Source organism: Strix aluco, chromosome 6 (genome assembly GCF_031877795.1).
Source record: "Strix aluco isolate bStrAlu1 chromosome 6, bStrAlu1.hap1, whole genome shotgun sequence".
Classification (NCBI taxonomy): Eukaryota; Metazoa; Chordata; class Aves; order Strigiformes; family Strigidae; genus Strix; species Strix aluco.
Genome location: NC_133936.1, coordinates 22,944,686 through 22,963,226, shown reverse-complemented (window position 1 = coordinate 22,963,226; position 18,541 = coordinate 22,944,686). Strand labels below are relative to the sequence as shown.

General features: G+C 35.3%; 1 protein-coding gene across 10 annotated transcripts in view; it reads right to left on the bottom strand.

Moving 5' to 3' along the window:
- UBR3 (ubiquitin protein ligase E3 component n-recognin 3) overlaps positions 1 to 18,541 on the bottom strand; it is a 116,212-nt gene that overhangs the window by 38,668 nt on the left and 59,003 nt on the right. For 8 of the 10 annotated variants that reach the window (XR_012623787.1, XM_074829065.1, XM_074829067.1 and 5 more), the window contains 5 exons: positions 10,867 to 11,016; positions 10,240 to 10,373; positions 6,686 to 6,796; positions 4,273 to 4,485; positions 3,317 to 3,453 (listed from right to left, as the gene is read on the bottom strand). Coding sequence is in view for 9 of the 10 variants with exons in the window: in XM_074829065.1 (XP_074685166.1) it covers positions 3,317 to 3,453; positions 4,273 to 4,485; positions 6,686 to 6,796; positions 10,240 to 10,373; positions 10,867 to 11,016 (745 nt within the window). In the remaining variant the exon portion in view is untranslated. The remainder of the gene's footprint in view (positions 1 to 3,316; positions 3,454 to 4,272; positions 4,486 to 6,685; positions 6,797 to 10,239; positions 10,374 to 10,866; positions 11,017 to 18,541) is intronic. The other 2 variants (XM_074829066.1, XM_074829068.1) reach the window with 1 other exon arrangement.

Here is an 18,541-nt window from a genome sequence, read left to right as displayed (position 1 = left end):
TGTAAGGAATGTAAGGAGAGAGATTTCTGGAAACATATACTCCATCACACATATACTAACTCTCACCTCTCACACTACTTCATTGCCACCAGCTCCTCAAAGACAGCAGCTTATAGTTCAGCTTTCTTGGAAACATAAATATTAGCCTTTTCCTCTAAGACACCTCTTTCAAAACATACCTAAACTTTCACATAACGGTGCACAGTAGAGAAAGCATCTTCTGTGAAACAGAACACTTCCTTTATAAAATGTTCTACATCAGATACAGCCCTAAATAATTTTTGAAGGAGACTAGTGTATCTTCTCCCTAATTCAAGCTCTCTTCAGCCTTGAGGATCTGAGTACCATCTGCCCTCTACTGAAGAAAAGCAGAGCTCTCATCAATGACGAAAAGCTTGGGGCATCTGATAGAACAGTAGAACACAGAGTGGTCTCTGAAAGCATCTTTTGCTATCTCAGCCCCCTCAACATGAAGGAATGAGAGGGAGAAAGAAAATCTATATGAGTGACTGTTTCCTCTATCTAGAAATCTTTGCATCATTCATTGGAGCAACAAATTTTGTAGAACACTAGCTTTATCTTCCTCACTCACAGAAAAAAGAAATGAGAAGATGGATTTTGCTCAGCTATACAGACTCTTCATTAAAAACCAGTCCTACTTCATCCATTCTTGGGGGATTTCACTAAAGGAACATACTGGAAGTAGGGAGGGTGACTGCATATTTCTCAGAATTCATATCAGGACAGAGTAGGGAGAAGTACAAATGCAATGCCTTTTTCAAGAAAGAGAACATAATTGGATGGACCTCCTCTTTCTACTGGGGCAGAAAATTCAAGTTAAGCACTACCATTTTTTTCACTTCACTTTACAAAGAAAACACATATATGAAAACAAACAGATACCGAGACACAGACTTGAAGGAAAGAACACAAGGTTCCTATATTGCTCTATACATAACCGACAGCAAAATCAAAAGCTTTGTTTATACGGCCAACAAGCACGAGACTATTGCTACGCAATACAGAAACAGTCCTCCAAGTTACTGCCACAAATGACAGCCATCCGTGCTATGAATGTGGGGCTATTAAAATTAAAGCTAGGCACACAGGATTTGAGTGACACACTTTACTAATCTCACAAATGTCAGCAAAGACAAGGAGGCATGCATACAAAGAGGGCATAAATTTAACAAGGTAAGACTGCAGGGAAAGGGCGGGGGAGGGGGAGCTAATGAGCTGCTCTCCCAGCTGTGCATGGAAATCAGGATGCCAAGACCCTGAGTGCCTCTCTTGCTAGGAACACAGACAGGGACTAGTTCTCCCACTAGGTGGTAGAAAGTTTGCTTGTAATTTCTCTTCTCCGTTACCAGTGACATCTGTCTGGGTAAGCAAAAGTAAAGTAAGGAAAGTTCCCGTTTTCCTGAAGCAGAAAGGATAAGCTGCAGCAAGTGGCTACATCTTGTTTAACCAGTAACATTCCAATTCCAGCATGCAGAAATCCACTTCAAAGATGGCCTCTAGCTGTAAACTATCATCTTTTAAGAAGACTGATGATGATGTCATTTTCTGATTGAAAATGGAACATGACTTAAGAAGATTAAGAGTGTTTAATTCACTTGCAAATATATGGAATCAATATAAATATCGTTGCATTCAAATACTTCTTTAAACAGGGACTACTTATCATCCCAACCACTTTACCTGTATGCTAGATTAAACACCAGGAAGAAATGAGTAACAGCTGTAGATGGTCTGAACAAAAGCAATGAAATGTTTCAAAATACATGAAACTAGAAATGCTCAAAGGTAACTAGTTGGTAAGGAACACAAGCATATCATTACCTCAGAAAGAACTGCATGGAAATAAGGAAGAAACAGGCTGAATGACAGGAATAACTTCCAGAAAGCAAGCTACTTCAGTCTGTAATTTAAATTGTGGATAGTCCACTGTTTGCATACTTAAACAATACATGTTAAATCATACAGAGTCTGGGAGATGACAAGCTCACTTACATATTTATTTCCATAAATACAAACTGTAAGGTTATATTAAAATATCTTCTTAAAACTTTGATTTTTATTTTTTTTTTATAACCTGTAGTTCCTATGCAATTATCAAGTAGTAGAAGCCTGTAAATCTGGATTGCTGAACTGAAAGGCAACTGAAATAAACCGTTTTGTAGCTGATCTGCCAGGCACCCTCATAAGTGACCTTATGAGTTACAGTAACAATAGGCAAGGCTGGATCCAACACCTGAATCCTTCAGCCATGGACAAATGGAAAATTGCTGACACCAGTCTAACCTAACAAGAAGAGGTCACAATGAGTACAAGTGGCAAATCCTAATTTTAGTGGTCAACCATGATTTCTCTCTCCAGCAGTGCAAGCAGCAATGAAATGCTGTTCTTGTTTGAAGTATTTTTGAATTCTTGGAATGAAAACAAAAATCTTGGGCTTAGGGTGTTAATATAAAACCAATAAAATATAGATATATTTAAAGTATGTTTAGCTAGCGTTTTTTAAATTATATAACATTACACCCAGAAATAAATTATAACACCATTTTTCTACTTTAAATGGCATGTCAAGTTACAGTTACAAGTAATCATACTTTTATATCACAGTTAAGATATCTGTATTATTTAATAGTATTATTTCTTTTAATAGAATTATACAATAATCTAGGTCGGAAGAGAATTCTGGAGATCAGATGGTCCAACCTTCTGTCAAAAGCTGAACCTTAGATTTGATTATCCAGAGTCCTGCTGAGCCAAGTCTTGAATATTTCCACTGTTCATATACTAAAGACACATAGCAACTGGAGTTTACAAAACTGCATCTGTGATCCCCATTTAAATAAATAAAACTAATGTCTGACTGAGAGATTAAAAACTCCCTGTGATTTAAAAGCCAGCAATATAGCAGTGATACAGAAATAATTTCATTCGCTAAATAGTAGTAGAGAAGATTTGACAGTTTGGGAAAAAAAGGTAGAAGAAGAAATTCAACATAAAATTTTGTTATATGGAAAGCAAAAACTTGAATAAAGAAGAAAACTAAATAAGCAGAAGTCAAAATGTTCTCCAGGTTTTGTGCTACTGCTGCATGTACTAAAAATGAACCAAAAGGCACATCTTGCGTATGCCTGCATAAGAAAATAAGAAAATGTAACCTTGATGTATTAAGTACTCAAAAAGTACTTTGTGGAAAGGATGGAATTTTTTATTTTATTTTTACTGAAGAAAACTATCTGGTCAATAATACTATTAGTGAGAAACACAAAAGAAAAAATATAAAAAGAAAAAACATACCCACCTGGCTACTGAGTACATAAACAGAAAATCATTGTCAGGTGATCCAGGACTCTTACTATAATCTGTGTACTTCTTCTGTGTGGTACTTTTTATATCTTTCATTACAGATTCCATTTCTTTACTGAGATTGGTTTCAGACTATGAACAAAGACAAAAAAGAAGATTAGTTAATTCTACCTGAAGAAATGCAATAGCTGATCGCAAAGCGTAGCACTTTCATATTTATAGAAACACATTTGCAGGTTATGAAACAAATACGCATTAAAAGCCAGTATTCTGTCTCACGGAAGTGTTATAATATTCTGAAAGTGGTTCTGATTTGTTCTGAATATGAAAACATCACCGTTCTGTCCATCTGCTGAGATCAAGAATCTCACTGCTTGCATTATTTTAAAGTATATTTGCATTGCACAAGTACATGAAAATAACACAAAGTATCTCCATCAAGACTGGAAGGCTAGCAAAATTTAATAGAATTAATTCTATCATACAGAAAGAGTTCATGAAGCTCTGTAATACATGAGCATCTCCAAACTGCTCTTTCTGTAAAACAAGTAATCTATACCTTAAAATGCTCTTCATAGACATCCTTTAAATAGCTTCCAGTTACAAGGATACTGGTGTTTTTACATTGTAAAGAAATGCTAAATGAATTTTATATTACATGACTCAATTCTATGTGAATTACTGTGGAGAGAAGTAAAAATGTACTCCATAAAAAACTGTATTAATCACATTTTCTCATAGCTTTCTAATTGGTTTTTTTTTTTTTAGTAGGTAATTCAGTAAGTGCTGTAAATATTTTAAATTTCTTCATACGAAAAAAATAGTATGCTATCTTCCATATCAGAATAAAATGAAGTTTCCCAGGCTGTCGAGTTTCTCAGAGGTCACAAATGAAAAATAATGTAAAAACTGAAAGATACAGGCAAATTAACAAGGATCTTTCTGCCTTACACTGATGCTTACTGGGAAAGTTCCCAGCTGTTCTTGAAGATCTTCCACCTCTTGTACAAGATCTTGCATACACTTGTTACTATGACTTTGCCAGAGGCTTCTTTCCACATCGTTTCCAGGATAACAAGGAAGAACACTGTTAGCAAACTGCCTACAGAGGGGACAGGTAAATTCTCCTTTGTCCACTGAAAAACCCTGGAGGACCTGGTCATTCTAAAACAAAATAAAGAAATTTATAGATTATAATTTTTAATTTGACATTTCAGGTGTATAACTAAAGAACCAAATCTAAAGCCAAAAAACTGTAAAGAAAGAATAATTGGAATAGTTCTACATTTCAGTGAAAAAGGTCTTAACTACTAAGCTAAAGACTATCTTACAATCCTCCAAGTCAACTAATTTTCCTAATTTTTAACTACTCTTCATTGTCAATAATATCCCCATAATAAACTAGAAATACTTCAACAGGGTATTTTGAACATTTCACATGTGTTGTCTCTTTCTAGCAAATCCCAATAAAGTTTGAGAGCCACAGAATCATTCAGGTTGGAAAAGACCCTTGGGATCATCGAGTCCAACCATCAGCCCTACTCCACAAGTTCTCCCCTACATCATATTCCCCATCATCTCATCTAAATGACCCTTAAACACATCCAGGGATGGTGACTCCACCACCTCCCTGGGCAGCCTATTCCACTGTCTGACCACTCTTTCTGTGAAAAATTTTTTCCTAATGTCCAGTCTAAACCAGTCTAAACCTCCCCTGTTGCAGGGGAGGTTTCTCACTAATGACCTGTGAGAAGAGACCAGCACCAACCTCTCTACAATGTCCTTTCAGGTAGGTGTAAAGAGTGATGAGGTCTCCCCTCAGCCTTCTCTTCCTCAAACTGAAGAGTCCCAGCTCCTTCAATCGCTCCTCATAAGATTTATTCTCCAGGCCCTTCACCAGCTTCGTTGCCCTCCTCTGCACTCGCTCCAGCACCTCGATATCTCTCTTGTATTGAGGTGCCCAAAACTAGACACAATACTCCAGGTGTGGCCTCACCAGTGCAGAGTACAGGGGGACTATCACCTCCCTACTTCTGCTGGTCACACTATTTCTAATACAAGCCAGGATGCCGTTGGCTTTCTTGGCCACCTGGGCACACTGCTGGCTCATGTTCAGCTGCTTGTCAATTAGAACCCCCAGATCCTTCTCTTCCAGACAGCTCTCCAGCCACACCTCCCCAAGCCTGTAGCGATGCAGGGGGTTGTTGTGGCCCAAGTGCAGGACCTGGCACTTGGCCTTGTTGAAACTCATCCCGTTAACGTTGGCCCACTGATCCAATCTATCCAAGTCCCTCTGTAGAGCCTCCCTATCCTCATGCAGATCGACACTCCTGCTTAACTTGGTGTCATCTGCGAACTTACTGATGATACACTCTATGTCCTTATCAAGATCATCAATAAAGATGTCGAACAGAAATGGTCCCAACACCAAGCCCTGAGGAACACCACTTGTGACTTGAGTAATCATCATTTAGTCTTTGTTATACTAAATAATACATAAAGAAATTATTGCATAAAATCTGATGACTTCTACCAATGCTGAGCTTGTGTTAACATTCTGCAGTGCCATTCAAAAGATCTGCAATTGGGCTGCAAGAGGTCGAGGGGGGTGAAGGAGGCCAGCAACACTGGTGGAACACTACCCTGTTTACTGAGACCATGTGAAAATAAGGACTGTAGCCAACAATTTCTGAAGCTTGACTAACAAACTGTATTTTAAAACCATATACAGCAGTAATTTCCCAACAGTATTTTCCAAGGAAAAAAAAAAAAAAGCATAATTCACAAGAGTTAAGCTGTTTTAACTTATTTCTCTAAACTGTATGCATATACATAATACATACTATACATAACTAGAGATAAAAATCTAACTTTTTGTAACTGAATTTTCATATTAGGAATTAACCAAAAGCACAAGAGTATATTTGTAAAATTCCCCTCCATTTAAAATTGTCATGTAAATGTAAATTTTTCTTCAGTTTCTCTGTAATTTCCAACACACATTAAATATCAAAATAAGAATCTATGAAACAGAAATCAGAAGTGTAAGAAATGCTTTACCTGAATATGCACATCAGAAAAAACCCCCATCAAAACCCAGTGATTTATTTTTTTTAAGAACAGGATTCATTTAGTCTAGTATTTTTTCTGATATATCAGAATAATTGAAACCAAAGTAATTTTATTAATAATATCAAGATGTAGTAAGATTATTTATTATCTACAGTTCTTGAAACATAATAAAAACATCTTGTCCATTCATGTAAACCCAATCTTTCTTTCTCTGAAATGAACAGCATAAATCCAATTGACTTCACTACGAACAGTTCAGATCCAAATAAAGATTATCTTTAGTTTTACTTACCCGTAAAGATTCCATGTAAGATTTGTGACAATCTATATGTAAAGTGTGACCACAAGTTTGTACATAAACACCTCCTTCCCAACCTATTGACACTGCCTGCAGACAGGAACTCTAAGACAAAGCAAAAACATTAAGGAAAAAAGAACAATATACATATAAAGGTATAAAGGTATTTACCACAACTTATTTTAAGATTTTAAAAAATATAGAGATTTTTGTTTACATGCTATCTAATTAAAAGATATGCTGTGGAAATCAAGAAAAATTCTATTTTATAAAGTACTTACTTCTGCTAACTTACATGGCTGCCATTATGCTATTCTTTCCAGCAGAGTTCCAAACACTTAAGATAAACTTCTGCAATTCTTGTCACTTAAGATAATGACTTCTTTAAAGAACCTCTTGTATTACAGCATGAAGATGGCTCTAACCCTACCATCTGTTCCAACAGTACTAGTTATCCCATGTCCAACAGCAATAATCTGTTCCAATACATTTCATTCAGTTTTGTATGTAACCAAAATAACAAGATCACAGTTATATAATAAAACCCCAATCTGTTATCATAATTCAGTGTAAACACTTAAGGCTTTTAATGCACTGTTGTATATAACACATCATACAGGAAAAAGAGAAAAAATTCTTGTTTAGTGAATCGAGTCTTATGCTAGGATTGTTTTGAAAACATTGGCCTTACTCAAAGACTGCACTTATAGCCCCCATGTCAAAAATAAAGTTCCCTCACTGGTAGTTCTCAGAAAATAATGAACTGAAAAAAAAAGTCACCACTGGCAAACTTATGATAAGGAACTGTAGAAAATTCTCTTGCACAACACCTAGCTATAGTCAGTTTAATTATTAAATCTCAATTTCCCCAAAAAATAATTTCATATACAAATTGAAATGTACATTCCAGTTATACATTTGAAGAACAGAAAAATATTTATGGGTACCAGACTTTGAAAACCATTTTTAGTGTAGACTCACCCTAAAGTGGTCTTAATGTATGATGCAAAACCAGTGTACTGTGAATAACCAACCCTGATATTTGCATTTTCCAAGGAAGTCCTAGCATCTCACTTTTTTTCCTGCATATGAGCAGGAAATCAAAATAGAATTACAGTTCTAGCCACAAGATGTGCTCCTATTTACCTTGCCTCAACCTGACATTCGCAATGTTCTATCACCCTCTCAGGCCACAGAACAAGAAAAACTTTTTTTCCTACTAGTTCCTGCATAATTTAATAGACTGCACTATTAGTAAGGCACAGTCATAAGATATACATCGATAAGCCCCACAGGACAAATGTTTCACTCAGGAAAAGCAGTATTTATTGCATGTGTTTAACAAGGCTACTTAGTAGCATTTGCATAAGAAAAAAAACCAACTCCAAAGTCTTTGCAGAAAGGTTTTACTCTATTATTCTTGAGTTCAGAAATAAAAGAGATTCCCAAGAAAGCCATAGGCTTGGGATGGAGCACACCTATATCAAGTTATTGGTTAGAGTACTACGTGATTCTGAAAACAGTCCTATCATTCTAGTATATGAAGTTTTACCTCTTAATCCTCAGTCATACTGCTCCATATTAAAAATAATCACTTGCAGTGATTTTTCCTTTAATGGGCAAGAATGCTACTCCCTGACTGACAGCAAGCATCAAATTTCAGCCCAATTCCCTCTATGGAGGGAATTGGCCTGTTTTGCCCAATTGGTATATGGCATGTAGCTTCTGAATATGTTTTTTTTCTTCCAATAGAATAAGCTAGATCATGTTTCATAACATAAATTTTCATACCTAAGTGACGTTATTCTCTTGCCTCCTGAAATCTGTTATTAGATGAAGGACACTTACTGGGAAGGACACAGTTGATAAACAAAAGGACTTCTTATTGTTTAGCTCAGCTGAACAAGATGCTTGAGACACTAACAGATGTTTCCATTTTTATGCCAAAAGAAATTTAAGGATTAGTTCTTTCATGCAGAGACATTTTTTAGCACAGTAGCGACCTGGAAACTTGAAAGCAAAAATAGCTAACTCAAACTAATGTTTGAATCAGGACTGGAATTTTTGAAAGCAAGGATCCATTTGCTCATTGCATTACAGTATATTTTAGACTAATCTGTTAGTAGCGTTACTGAACAGAAAGGGAAATACACACTTCAGAGAGATCAAGTTTTTGAGTAACATTTTCCTTGGAACTCCTTCCACTTGTAGTATGCAAATGTGAAAATAAAGCTACAGTATTGCTTCACTTTTAATCACTTCAGTAGGAAAAAAATATTAACTATCTGAAACAATAAACAAACACCATCAATGTCAAAAGAAGAAAAGCTTTCCCAGAGCTTCTTTCTGAACTAAATTATGTTTTGTTTGGAAATAATTTCCTGCTTATGTCTTTAAAAGTTTTACTTTCTAGCAAGGAAATATATAATACTTGCCTCAGGAGAAGGCATTTTTCCAAAAACATTGCCCAATTTTTAAAACTATATAAAAACAATTATGAAATTTACTCTAAATTAATCTACTCTACATAAGCAAACTTGGTTGCAGTTGGCAAATTTCAGTTATCTGTTGTGACAGATTACAAGAAAGGTAGCAATCATGTCAGAGTAAAAATTGCCAGTTTTTCCTCTGTAAAGCTCCTAAAGGCTGATTACTTAGATCTGCCTAAGAGCTGGTATGTCACCTGGGACTAGTCTATAGGAGCTACTTTAGGGTCATAGGTTACACGTTCTTCACCCCCACAATGATTTCTCAGAACAGTTATATATTATCTCACATGGGTGTTTTACACACTAGCAAGGAAGGTCACAGGCAGCACTTCCACAAAGGTCTACAACTGAAAAAGTCTTGTTAAGCAACAAGACTTGACTCTCAAAATTAAATATAAAAAACTGTAATATGGCTTTGTGAAGCAATGCAAAACTCTGCTTGGAACAGCTAACAGAAGTGCAAAATAGAAAATAACATACCAATTAATGTAAAATTGAACTTCAGTAATATTGTGCAGAGTTGAGGATTCAGCAGAAGAGGATTAAGTCTTCTGCTAGTCCCTCCTTCCCATCCATTCATCCTCCCCTTCTCTGCAGTGGCTCAGAAAACTGTTACAGATTAGCACAACTCTTTCCACTCTGTGCTCCCAAAAATACTTTTAACTGATTAAGAGTAATTCCTTGATCAGGTTTTCTGAACAGCCACAAGAAAACTGGTGTTATGTAAGTGACGCATAAGACAGCAAAATCACATCTCAATTGTGTGGTCATGCTGAATTGTGAAATACCTTCTTCTAGAGAACATCTGCATCAGTATTTAATGACTATATAGCCTGTAGATATACTAGATGCCTATGTCAGAAATAGAACTAGGGAAAAGCCAGGTGCTATTTAAAAACAAGGACCCTTTCAAATGCAAACACTTCATAACTACCGCAACATGACAAAGTGTTCACTAAACACAGAAATTAAACTAGGAGGACTCTTGAGTTGTCATTTCATCTACCTTTTTACATGAATTTTTTGTAAGTGGTAGTATTGTTCAGGTGAAATACTTACATCTTTAAAGTATCGCTGTAAAGTTGTAAGCCTCACATCATGCAGTGCTGCACAGGTATCCCAAGGGTATATTTGCTCTTCTTCAGTAGTTGGTAATTTCTTTGGCTCAGTGCTATTGCGGCATTGTCCCAAGACTGTATTAAGAAAAGAAGCAATAAAGAATGCAATGGATAACAATATGCTAAATAATTAAGAAAACAATCAGGAAATCCTGGTTTGTAACTACAATGTGCTTTGATGATGTTAAACCGTAAAAAAAAAAATTATTAAAGAAACTAAATACTGAAAGTTGTGCTTTTGCACTTGTACATAAAGTGTATATATACATACACATACATATTGATACACTGATGGCTATTTTATTTTCTTTCAACACCTATTTTCCTGCAGGTCTATTATATACTGCTGGGCTTGCAAAAGCTAACAGGAACTAGGAGGGAATTAAACTGTTCACTCTTTTCCCAAACATTTAAAAATTTTCTCAGTACCCTTAGACCTACACATGTACCTCATGGAGGACCATCCACAGAAAAGGGAAGACTGTGTCTTTCCAGGAGACACAACAGTATTTATGCACACATATTAAAAGCTGCAGAAACACTGCTTGTCCAAGTCACACATTCATACCTGAGGATGCTTGTAACAGTACAACTAGACCCGTAGGTCTGTCTTCAGTAGAAGGACCACTTTGTCCACAAATAACACAATCGTATATTGCCTCAGAAACGTGCTGTTCTGATGTAGCTACCTCCATTGCAATATCAGCATCTGGCGATTCTAAAAAAGGATAAGAAATTTGATATTAAACAGAGGGAAAGAAATCCAATTGCATCTGCATTGAGTTAGTGACAAAAAACTCCGAAATAATCTCTCTAGTTTATCTACAACTAAAACATTGACCCTTGCTTAAAACTTACCTTGCTGCTTCAAACAGAAAGACACCTACACAATGAAGTACAAGTTTTACCGTATTCAAAATTATTCCCAGTGGAATTAAACGTTTAGTTTGAGTTTTGTATTAAACTTTATCTCTTTAAAACTTCTATAAAGCAGAGATCTAACTTCTATTTCATTATATTGAAAACTCTGAACAGAGAGAGATTAAGGGCAATGGATATGAATTGCTACTAAAACCAGATTTGCTCATAACTGACTCTTAACAACAATTAGAAGGAAAAAATTAATCTGAAGACCTTAGAAATAATTTAAAGATGCTTAGACAAGGTGAATGAAACGTACAACTAAAAATGAAAAAAATTTTTTTAATATGAAACTCGGACAATCTTTAATAATTTGGGGTGCATTAAGAAAGTAACCTGCTGCTATGCAGCAGATGTTTAGTTTAACATTTACTGTACACAAGATGTATCAAAGATCTGGTTTTTTAATGGTCCACATTATTATTTCCTAGGTGCACAGACAGAAGTGTTCAAGGCTAAGGACCAGCTTCAACGTAGTGAAGCAAATGCACTTATGTAGCTTTGTTCACATGACGGTGGTGGTGGTTTCAGAGCAGGAGGCTAACCAAAACAGAAGCAATTTTATGTTATGTTACAATCAAAGGTAAGACTTCTTTATTGGCTTGAAAGAAAAACACCTTAGGACTGAATGAGCCTCTCCTGACTCTGTGATTCTGCGACTGCTCAGAAACACATACAGTCAGCCTCTTGACCTAGAATATAAGGGTGCATTATTTCTTAGAAGACAATTTTTCCGAAGGAAAACACCTCCTCCCTACCTTCAACCATGTCTTTTATCTCCTTGATTAAGTAGGCCAAGGTACTGGATAGAGAATCCAAAAACCAGCAGAACTGCTTTTAGGAGAGCTGCTCTCTTCTGAAAGTCCACTACAAGTTCAGCACAGGAGGCCTGCTGCTACAAGGAGAGCGTGTTGGAGGCTAGGCGACATCTTTCTTTGCTATGAAAAGCCCCATACAATGCTCTCACTCACAGGGCAGAATCAAAATTACACTGTTTTAGTAACTATTGTTTTCCCAGTCAGTTATTGAAGGTCATATGAAAATGAACTCCGATCTTCATTGACATGCAGTTGTTAATATTGAACACACGTCTATCACCATCTAGTGGCAGACAGATGTACGATGAAAGAAAAATAATTAATCAACTGCAAATATTTTTAAGTCCAAACATCCAGAAAACCTAGAAGCAGCTGTAGCACAGAAGGAAGTAAATACTAAAGCTATTTTTCATATTTAGCATCACCTCATAATTGTGTAACACACACTCATGTATGATACCTGTGTATCAGAAGCACATGACACGACTAGAGTTCCAGCCTTCTTATTGATCTTTTTCTAAAATATTGTCAATACAACATAAAATATGCATCTATTCAATATTTTTAAGTGTAGTAAGTGAATCTGGTGTGGCAATCTGATTTTGAACAACTCAATGAAAGTCCTCAAAATCAGTCAACATTTAATTTACAAAATACCATTTCTTCATCATAAACTGCTTATTTTAAACCTTAAGGAAAAAAATACAGATCTTAGTATTTAAAAGGTGTTTCAAAGCAATTCAGTATATGCAAGCTATACTTCTATTGCCTATGTGCAACAGGCACATAAAAATCAGGCTAATTTAATTTTAGAACTCAATGATCAAATGTGTGTTTCCTTCATAACTACTCAGATCTAGTGCTAGGCTGCTGTGGCAAACAATAAAATCTCAAGGGAACTAAACTTCTAGCACCAAGGAAAACTTCCTAATAAAATAATTTCCCCCAAAGCTAGTGAGAGAAAACAAAATCAACTTACACAAAATCCATGGATAAGAAAAACTGGCAAGAATTTAAAATGTCAAATAATTAAGCAGACCAAAAAAACCCAACCAACCAAAACCTCCCAATTCTTTTTGAATGGACTATGATAAACCTTGATTACTGGCTTAAACTAGTTGTTAGCTTCTTTGGAAGAGATGCCTTGGGCTATGGTTTGTTTGAGAGAGTACATTTTTGGCAGCATAATTGCTGGTGTGAAAAGATATCAGTTAACAGTCCAGAAAAAAGACATTAGTTATGCATATAGCAATGATCTCAGTCTTGTCTGTCTTGCTTCCCTGAGTTTTGCCTCTGTGGAGCTCCTGTGGAAGCAACAGACCCTGCCTCACCAGATACATGATCTACCTACACCGTCAAGGACATGTTTCTCCTCATGTTTAAACTCCAAATACTGTTGAAAATGAGACACTCTTTCCTGCAAACTGCCTTCTAAAATATTTCATTAATGCACTGATACTTTTGATTATAAAGTAATTGGCATGTCTCCATTCTACTTCACTTTCAGCTACTTATTTCCTATTTCACATGGGGTAAAATAAAACTAAACTGCATTTTACTGCAATAGTACTCATATGGAAGCTTAAAATCCCCAGAATGTTGTAGCTCCGCACCTTTTTTAAAATTTTTTCTCCATGTCATATAAACAAAAGTACAGAATTGCTTTGTGTTTTCCATGGCAACTTGTGAAACATTTATTTAAAATTCTGGAGTTATAATGCCATTTTATTAATCTGATTTAGAAAATATAGGTTCTTACCAACTTTTAAAGCATGAGCTAACATTTCCTAGCTCCCAGGATGCAGTTATAAAAAGATAGCTTAATAGAAATAGTTTTATTAAATGTCCTTTTATATTAATGAAAAGTCTTTATAGTTAAACACTGATTGTAATATAACATAAAATTCCTTCCATTCTGGCTAAAAACCCCAGACAAATCACCAAGAACTGTCACGTGAACAAAGCCACATCAGTTGCAACTAAAAGGTGAAGAATAATCTAAATCTCCTTATTTTGCTTCCACTGGTGCACAAACTCCCAACATTTTTTGCCAATGCTAGGAAGATATTTCCATGAAAAATAGCACTTGTGTGTTATGTCCCAGAACAACACTGCCTTATTGAGTGCCAAAGGAATCCTTTGCAAGCTATTTGCTAAGATACTGATCTCAAGGCAAATTATTCCTCCACTTTTCTAACAGGTTTTGTAGGAGCCTGCAGTTTTGTTCTGTGTGAAAACCACTGACACCCAAAACAAGACATCTCGTCACTCCACTGGAGATTCAGAAAGTAGGTAGCAGCAACAGGAGAGCAAGGAAGATCAAGGTGGCTTAATTGCTAGGCTGAAGCATGACTTTGCTAGTCAGGCAGCAGTCATACGAGACAGCAAATGTATTTTATGTCAAGCATTCTTTGGAATACAACCAAGGATGCTTACATATTAAAACTCTGACTCCAAAGATTTAACCTAATTGATTTCACAGAGACTCATCCTGATGATGTCAATGCGTGTGAAGGAGCAGATGGAAAATACAAGATAAGACACATGGTATTGGTATCAATTCACCAAGTTTCTTTCATGAGGTTTGTCTAATGTTGTAACACACTCCACCCCCTTATAGTGGGGTCTGGGACTTTGTTCTTGTGATTTATTTCCAAAATCTGGATAAATATGAACCTCGTTGAAAACAAAGATAAAAACACTGAAGGAGAATGAAAACATTTAAACTGTGACAGAAATCCAGGGTAATGTCAAACACTATCATTCCCATGGGTTTTCAAAAAGTTAATTATTTAGCTCTTTGTTTAGTTTTGTACCAAGACAAATGAGAGACCCAAAGTTACAAAATCCTAGCATCTCCTACCTCCTAGCAAATACTGATGAGTCTGCTAAAATCTAGTATACTGTTTTATCACAGAATGCATTGCTGCCTGAATTTTATTTCTTTTCTATTCTTCAGAGTTAAAGATTCACTCCCTTTCTTTCCCCTATCCAGCAAAACCCCAGAACTGAAAGGGCTTTATAAACACAGTAAATAAAGTTTACAGTCTCTGTTGACTGTAGTCAACATTTTTTCTGCTGTATACATTGTGTGTCAAAGTGGCCCCTTGGCATCAAAGCAACCATTAGTATGCTAATATTCTTTGCCCTGACCCAGCATATATATTCTCAAGAGATCAGTACCTAATTTATTTTTCTATCTGGGGTTCAGAAGATTGAGCATTAGGAAATGTATGTCACCTCGCATTAAAACTCTGCACTTTTTTAAGTCTAGCTAGGGAACATTCGCTTGAAGGACAAAATTACATCCTGTCAAGACTCACATCATAGCAAAGAAACACAAAGATCATACTGCATACTTATCATGAGGCATCAAAATAAAAAAAAAAATCATACTGGGCACTTCAGAGACAGCAAAAATATTGAAGGAATGCAAGATGTCTTAATATTTATAATTCACAAATTAACCAATTTACAAATTTTCACTAAAATATATTTGATTAAGTAGTTCAGCATCTTGCCTGTAATAGACCATAGTATTTCATGATTATAAAACTTAAGACAGATCTTTACAAGTATCACTGTAATTTATTAAAGGCTACTACTAAACTGGAGCAGAGGGATTTGTTTTTGTTCTTATCAAGTCCCGCCTGAAAAGCAGTGAAGTTTCAAAAATCTCTTGCATGGAGTTCCACAACACAACATATAAACCATAGCCTCACTGGGTAAGTGCCCTCAAAACAAAGATGTAAAGGTAGCGATTACTAGGAGACTGGAAGGCCTATGGAGTTGACACTGTATGTGATTAGATGACAACACATTTTTGACTCACTGGACATTCTCCTCAGATATTTGAAGAGCTCTATCTGCTGCTCTTATAATGATGTTTCTTGGTTTATTTTTCTACTTTTTACGTTTGTCCTGCAGTCAAACAGCTAAAGACAGCACAGTGGATTCTGTTCCATCCTAGTTCATTAACATAACTGTTTCTAAATTTCACTTAATTACTTCCAGGCAAGCTTGAACGGCAATGCAATTCTGCAGATGTCACAGAATATAAATAGAAAGTAACAGGGGGCACAAATGGAAAGGGCTACATAATCGGAATTTTTTCTACAGTGATTATATGCAAGAAAATGCCAACCTTTACTTTCAGAATCTCAGATGAATTTGTGAATTTCAGTTCAAATAAATACTTTTTGCTGGTAAAATGAGACACATTTAATATTGAAAAATGAACATATAATTGGGTAAGTTCCTTTTAAGCCATGTTTCATTGCACCACCCCAAAAATCAAAGAAGAGGAATGCTTCAGGGGATTAACAGTAGCTCTGTGCACTTTAATAAACAGTTTGGAAACTATTAAGTTTATGGGGTTTTAATAAAATAACCTTTAAGCTTTGGCTATTCTCTATTATTCCTATCATCTTCTAGACACATTTATTTTCAGAGTATTTTCTGTCTTCTACATTGTCAAGAGAAAGCTATTATGAAATTTTTTAAGTGTTATACCCAAAACCAATTACACCAGTTCTCACATTTTACCACTGAATCACATCCACATTTCACAGACAGAGAAGTTTTAAAAGATGATGATGATGGTTATGATGATGATATTACTAATAATAATTTACTCAAGTGACACCAACAAAATCAGTGACAAAGCCAGGGGAGCTGAAGCCTCACCATCCTGCATTCTGACAGTGTTATTACTATTACAACAATCAAAATTAAGAAATAAACCTATTGCTGAATTTCAACCTATAACAGAATTAACAGGTAACAACGTTTGAATGTGTGAGAGTGGAACACGTTTTAACTGACTAATTTTAGTATGAATTTTTGTTTTCATTTGAAAACATTTTTGTTTTAAAATGTACTATTTCATCACAGCTATGATACAATTCAGGGTAAGCCTATTAAATACTTACAGTAGTTTTAAATTGAATCACTCCAGAAAGACTAGTTTCAGAATTCTTACCATGTCTTGTGTTTTAAAATTAGAGTAACAATAGTTTTGCCACTTTTGCAATAATTTGCTATAACATATAGAGACTGCATTCACAGCTGCACAGATTACTTCAAGTTAAAAAAAAAAAAAAAAGAGAGCAAACTGAAGAAAATATTCCTGGCAAACAATCTAGGTTTTTAAATAAATCCTACACACTACAATGGAATATGTACTTCCTTTCTGCAAGCTATTTTAATGCCAGTTAGAAAATAAAGGCTAGTTAATACTGGACTATAGTACAAATTCAGTGAATTTTCCTTGAGAACTCAGAAAACAGTATGGCAACCTAGAAGACACTGAAAAAAGTCAGTAAAAAAGCAAAGCAATTAATCAGCTAACAAAATGTCTGGAGTTCTGTTAAATTGTTGCCAAGAAATGTCTTCATGCAGAACAACTTTATGAAAATGTAGTCCATTAAGTTGATTCTATCTACCGCTGTGCATGACCTGGTGTAATTGAAAACAAACACTATTTTTATGTTGAGATATCTGAAGTTATTCATTGTTTAAATACTCAGAAACAAACAATTTAAGTGTTGCATGCTCAAGAGCTTTTTAATGCACAATCTTAAGCACAACGGACCAGGTCTGCCTGTTACAGAAATTAAGGGTTCTTTAAAATATTTGACATACATAGTTAAGTAAAAGCTAACTGTTCCTAGTACTCCACACAAATAAATGCTGTGTAATTTATTGATTTAACTAGTATGCTTCATCCACAAATCAAAGCAGTTACTTTAAGCACAGCTTGTAAAACTCAAGCATGCAAGTATTTATGCATACATATAGCTGTATTAGCATATATATATTAGGTAAATATATAGAGATACATGTGATTTCATATATAAAAACATCAACTTTAAAGTTGCAATATGAAGAATTCAAAATATAGGTGACTGCAGAATCAAAGTTTCCCAGTTACTTTCAATTAGCAACGACTGTAAAAAGACTTAATTTTTAATAAGTATAATGCATGTTTCTTCCTGCCTTCTTCCTTACTTCAACAAATAGATTAAAAAGAAATAGCTACCCATTTAATAAGCATGACTTAATCCCATTTTTATCTGTGAACTTTGTGTTGTATTGCACACCCTCCAAACATAACACCATATACATAGTCAATTATTTGCTAAAGAAATTTAAATGACTGCTGTATCCAAGACCTTCATAAGCATAAAGCGATAAATCTCAGCAACCTAAGAACTGAAGGGAATTTTACAATTTCAAAAAAATCAGACTTTTTCAGCAGAAACAGTTGTCAAAATATTTCTAACCAGTGCTTAAACTCAGATCAAAACTACACAGCAGATGATATTTGACTGAAAGAGGGGGAAAAAAGAAAATAGATTCCTGCTTTTTCTTATCTTTCAATAGTGCTAATTTTCAATGAAGTAATCCAGATGATGAAGGTATTTTCCATTCCTCAGTTAACAAGCAAACTAATCAAGATTATGTGCTTCTACACAGCAGAACCTGAAAGAACTTATTCTCAGG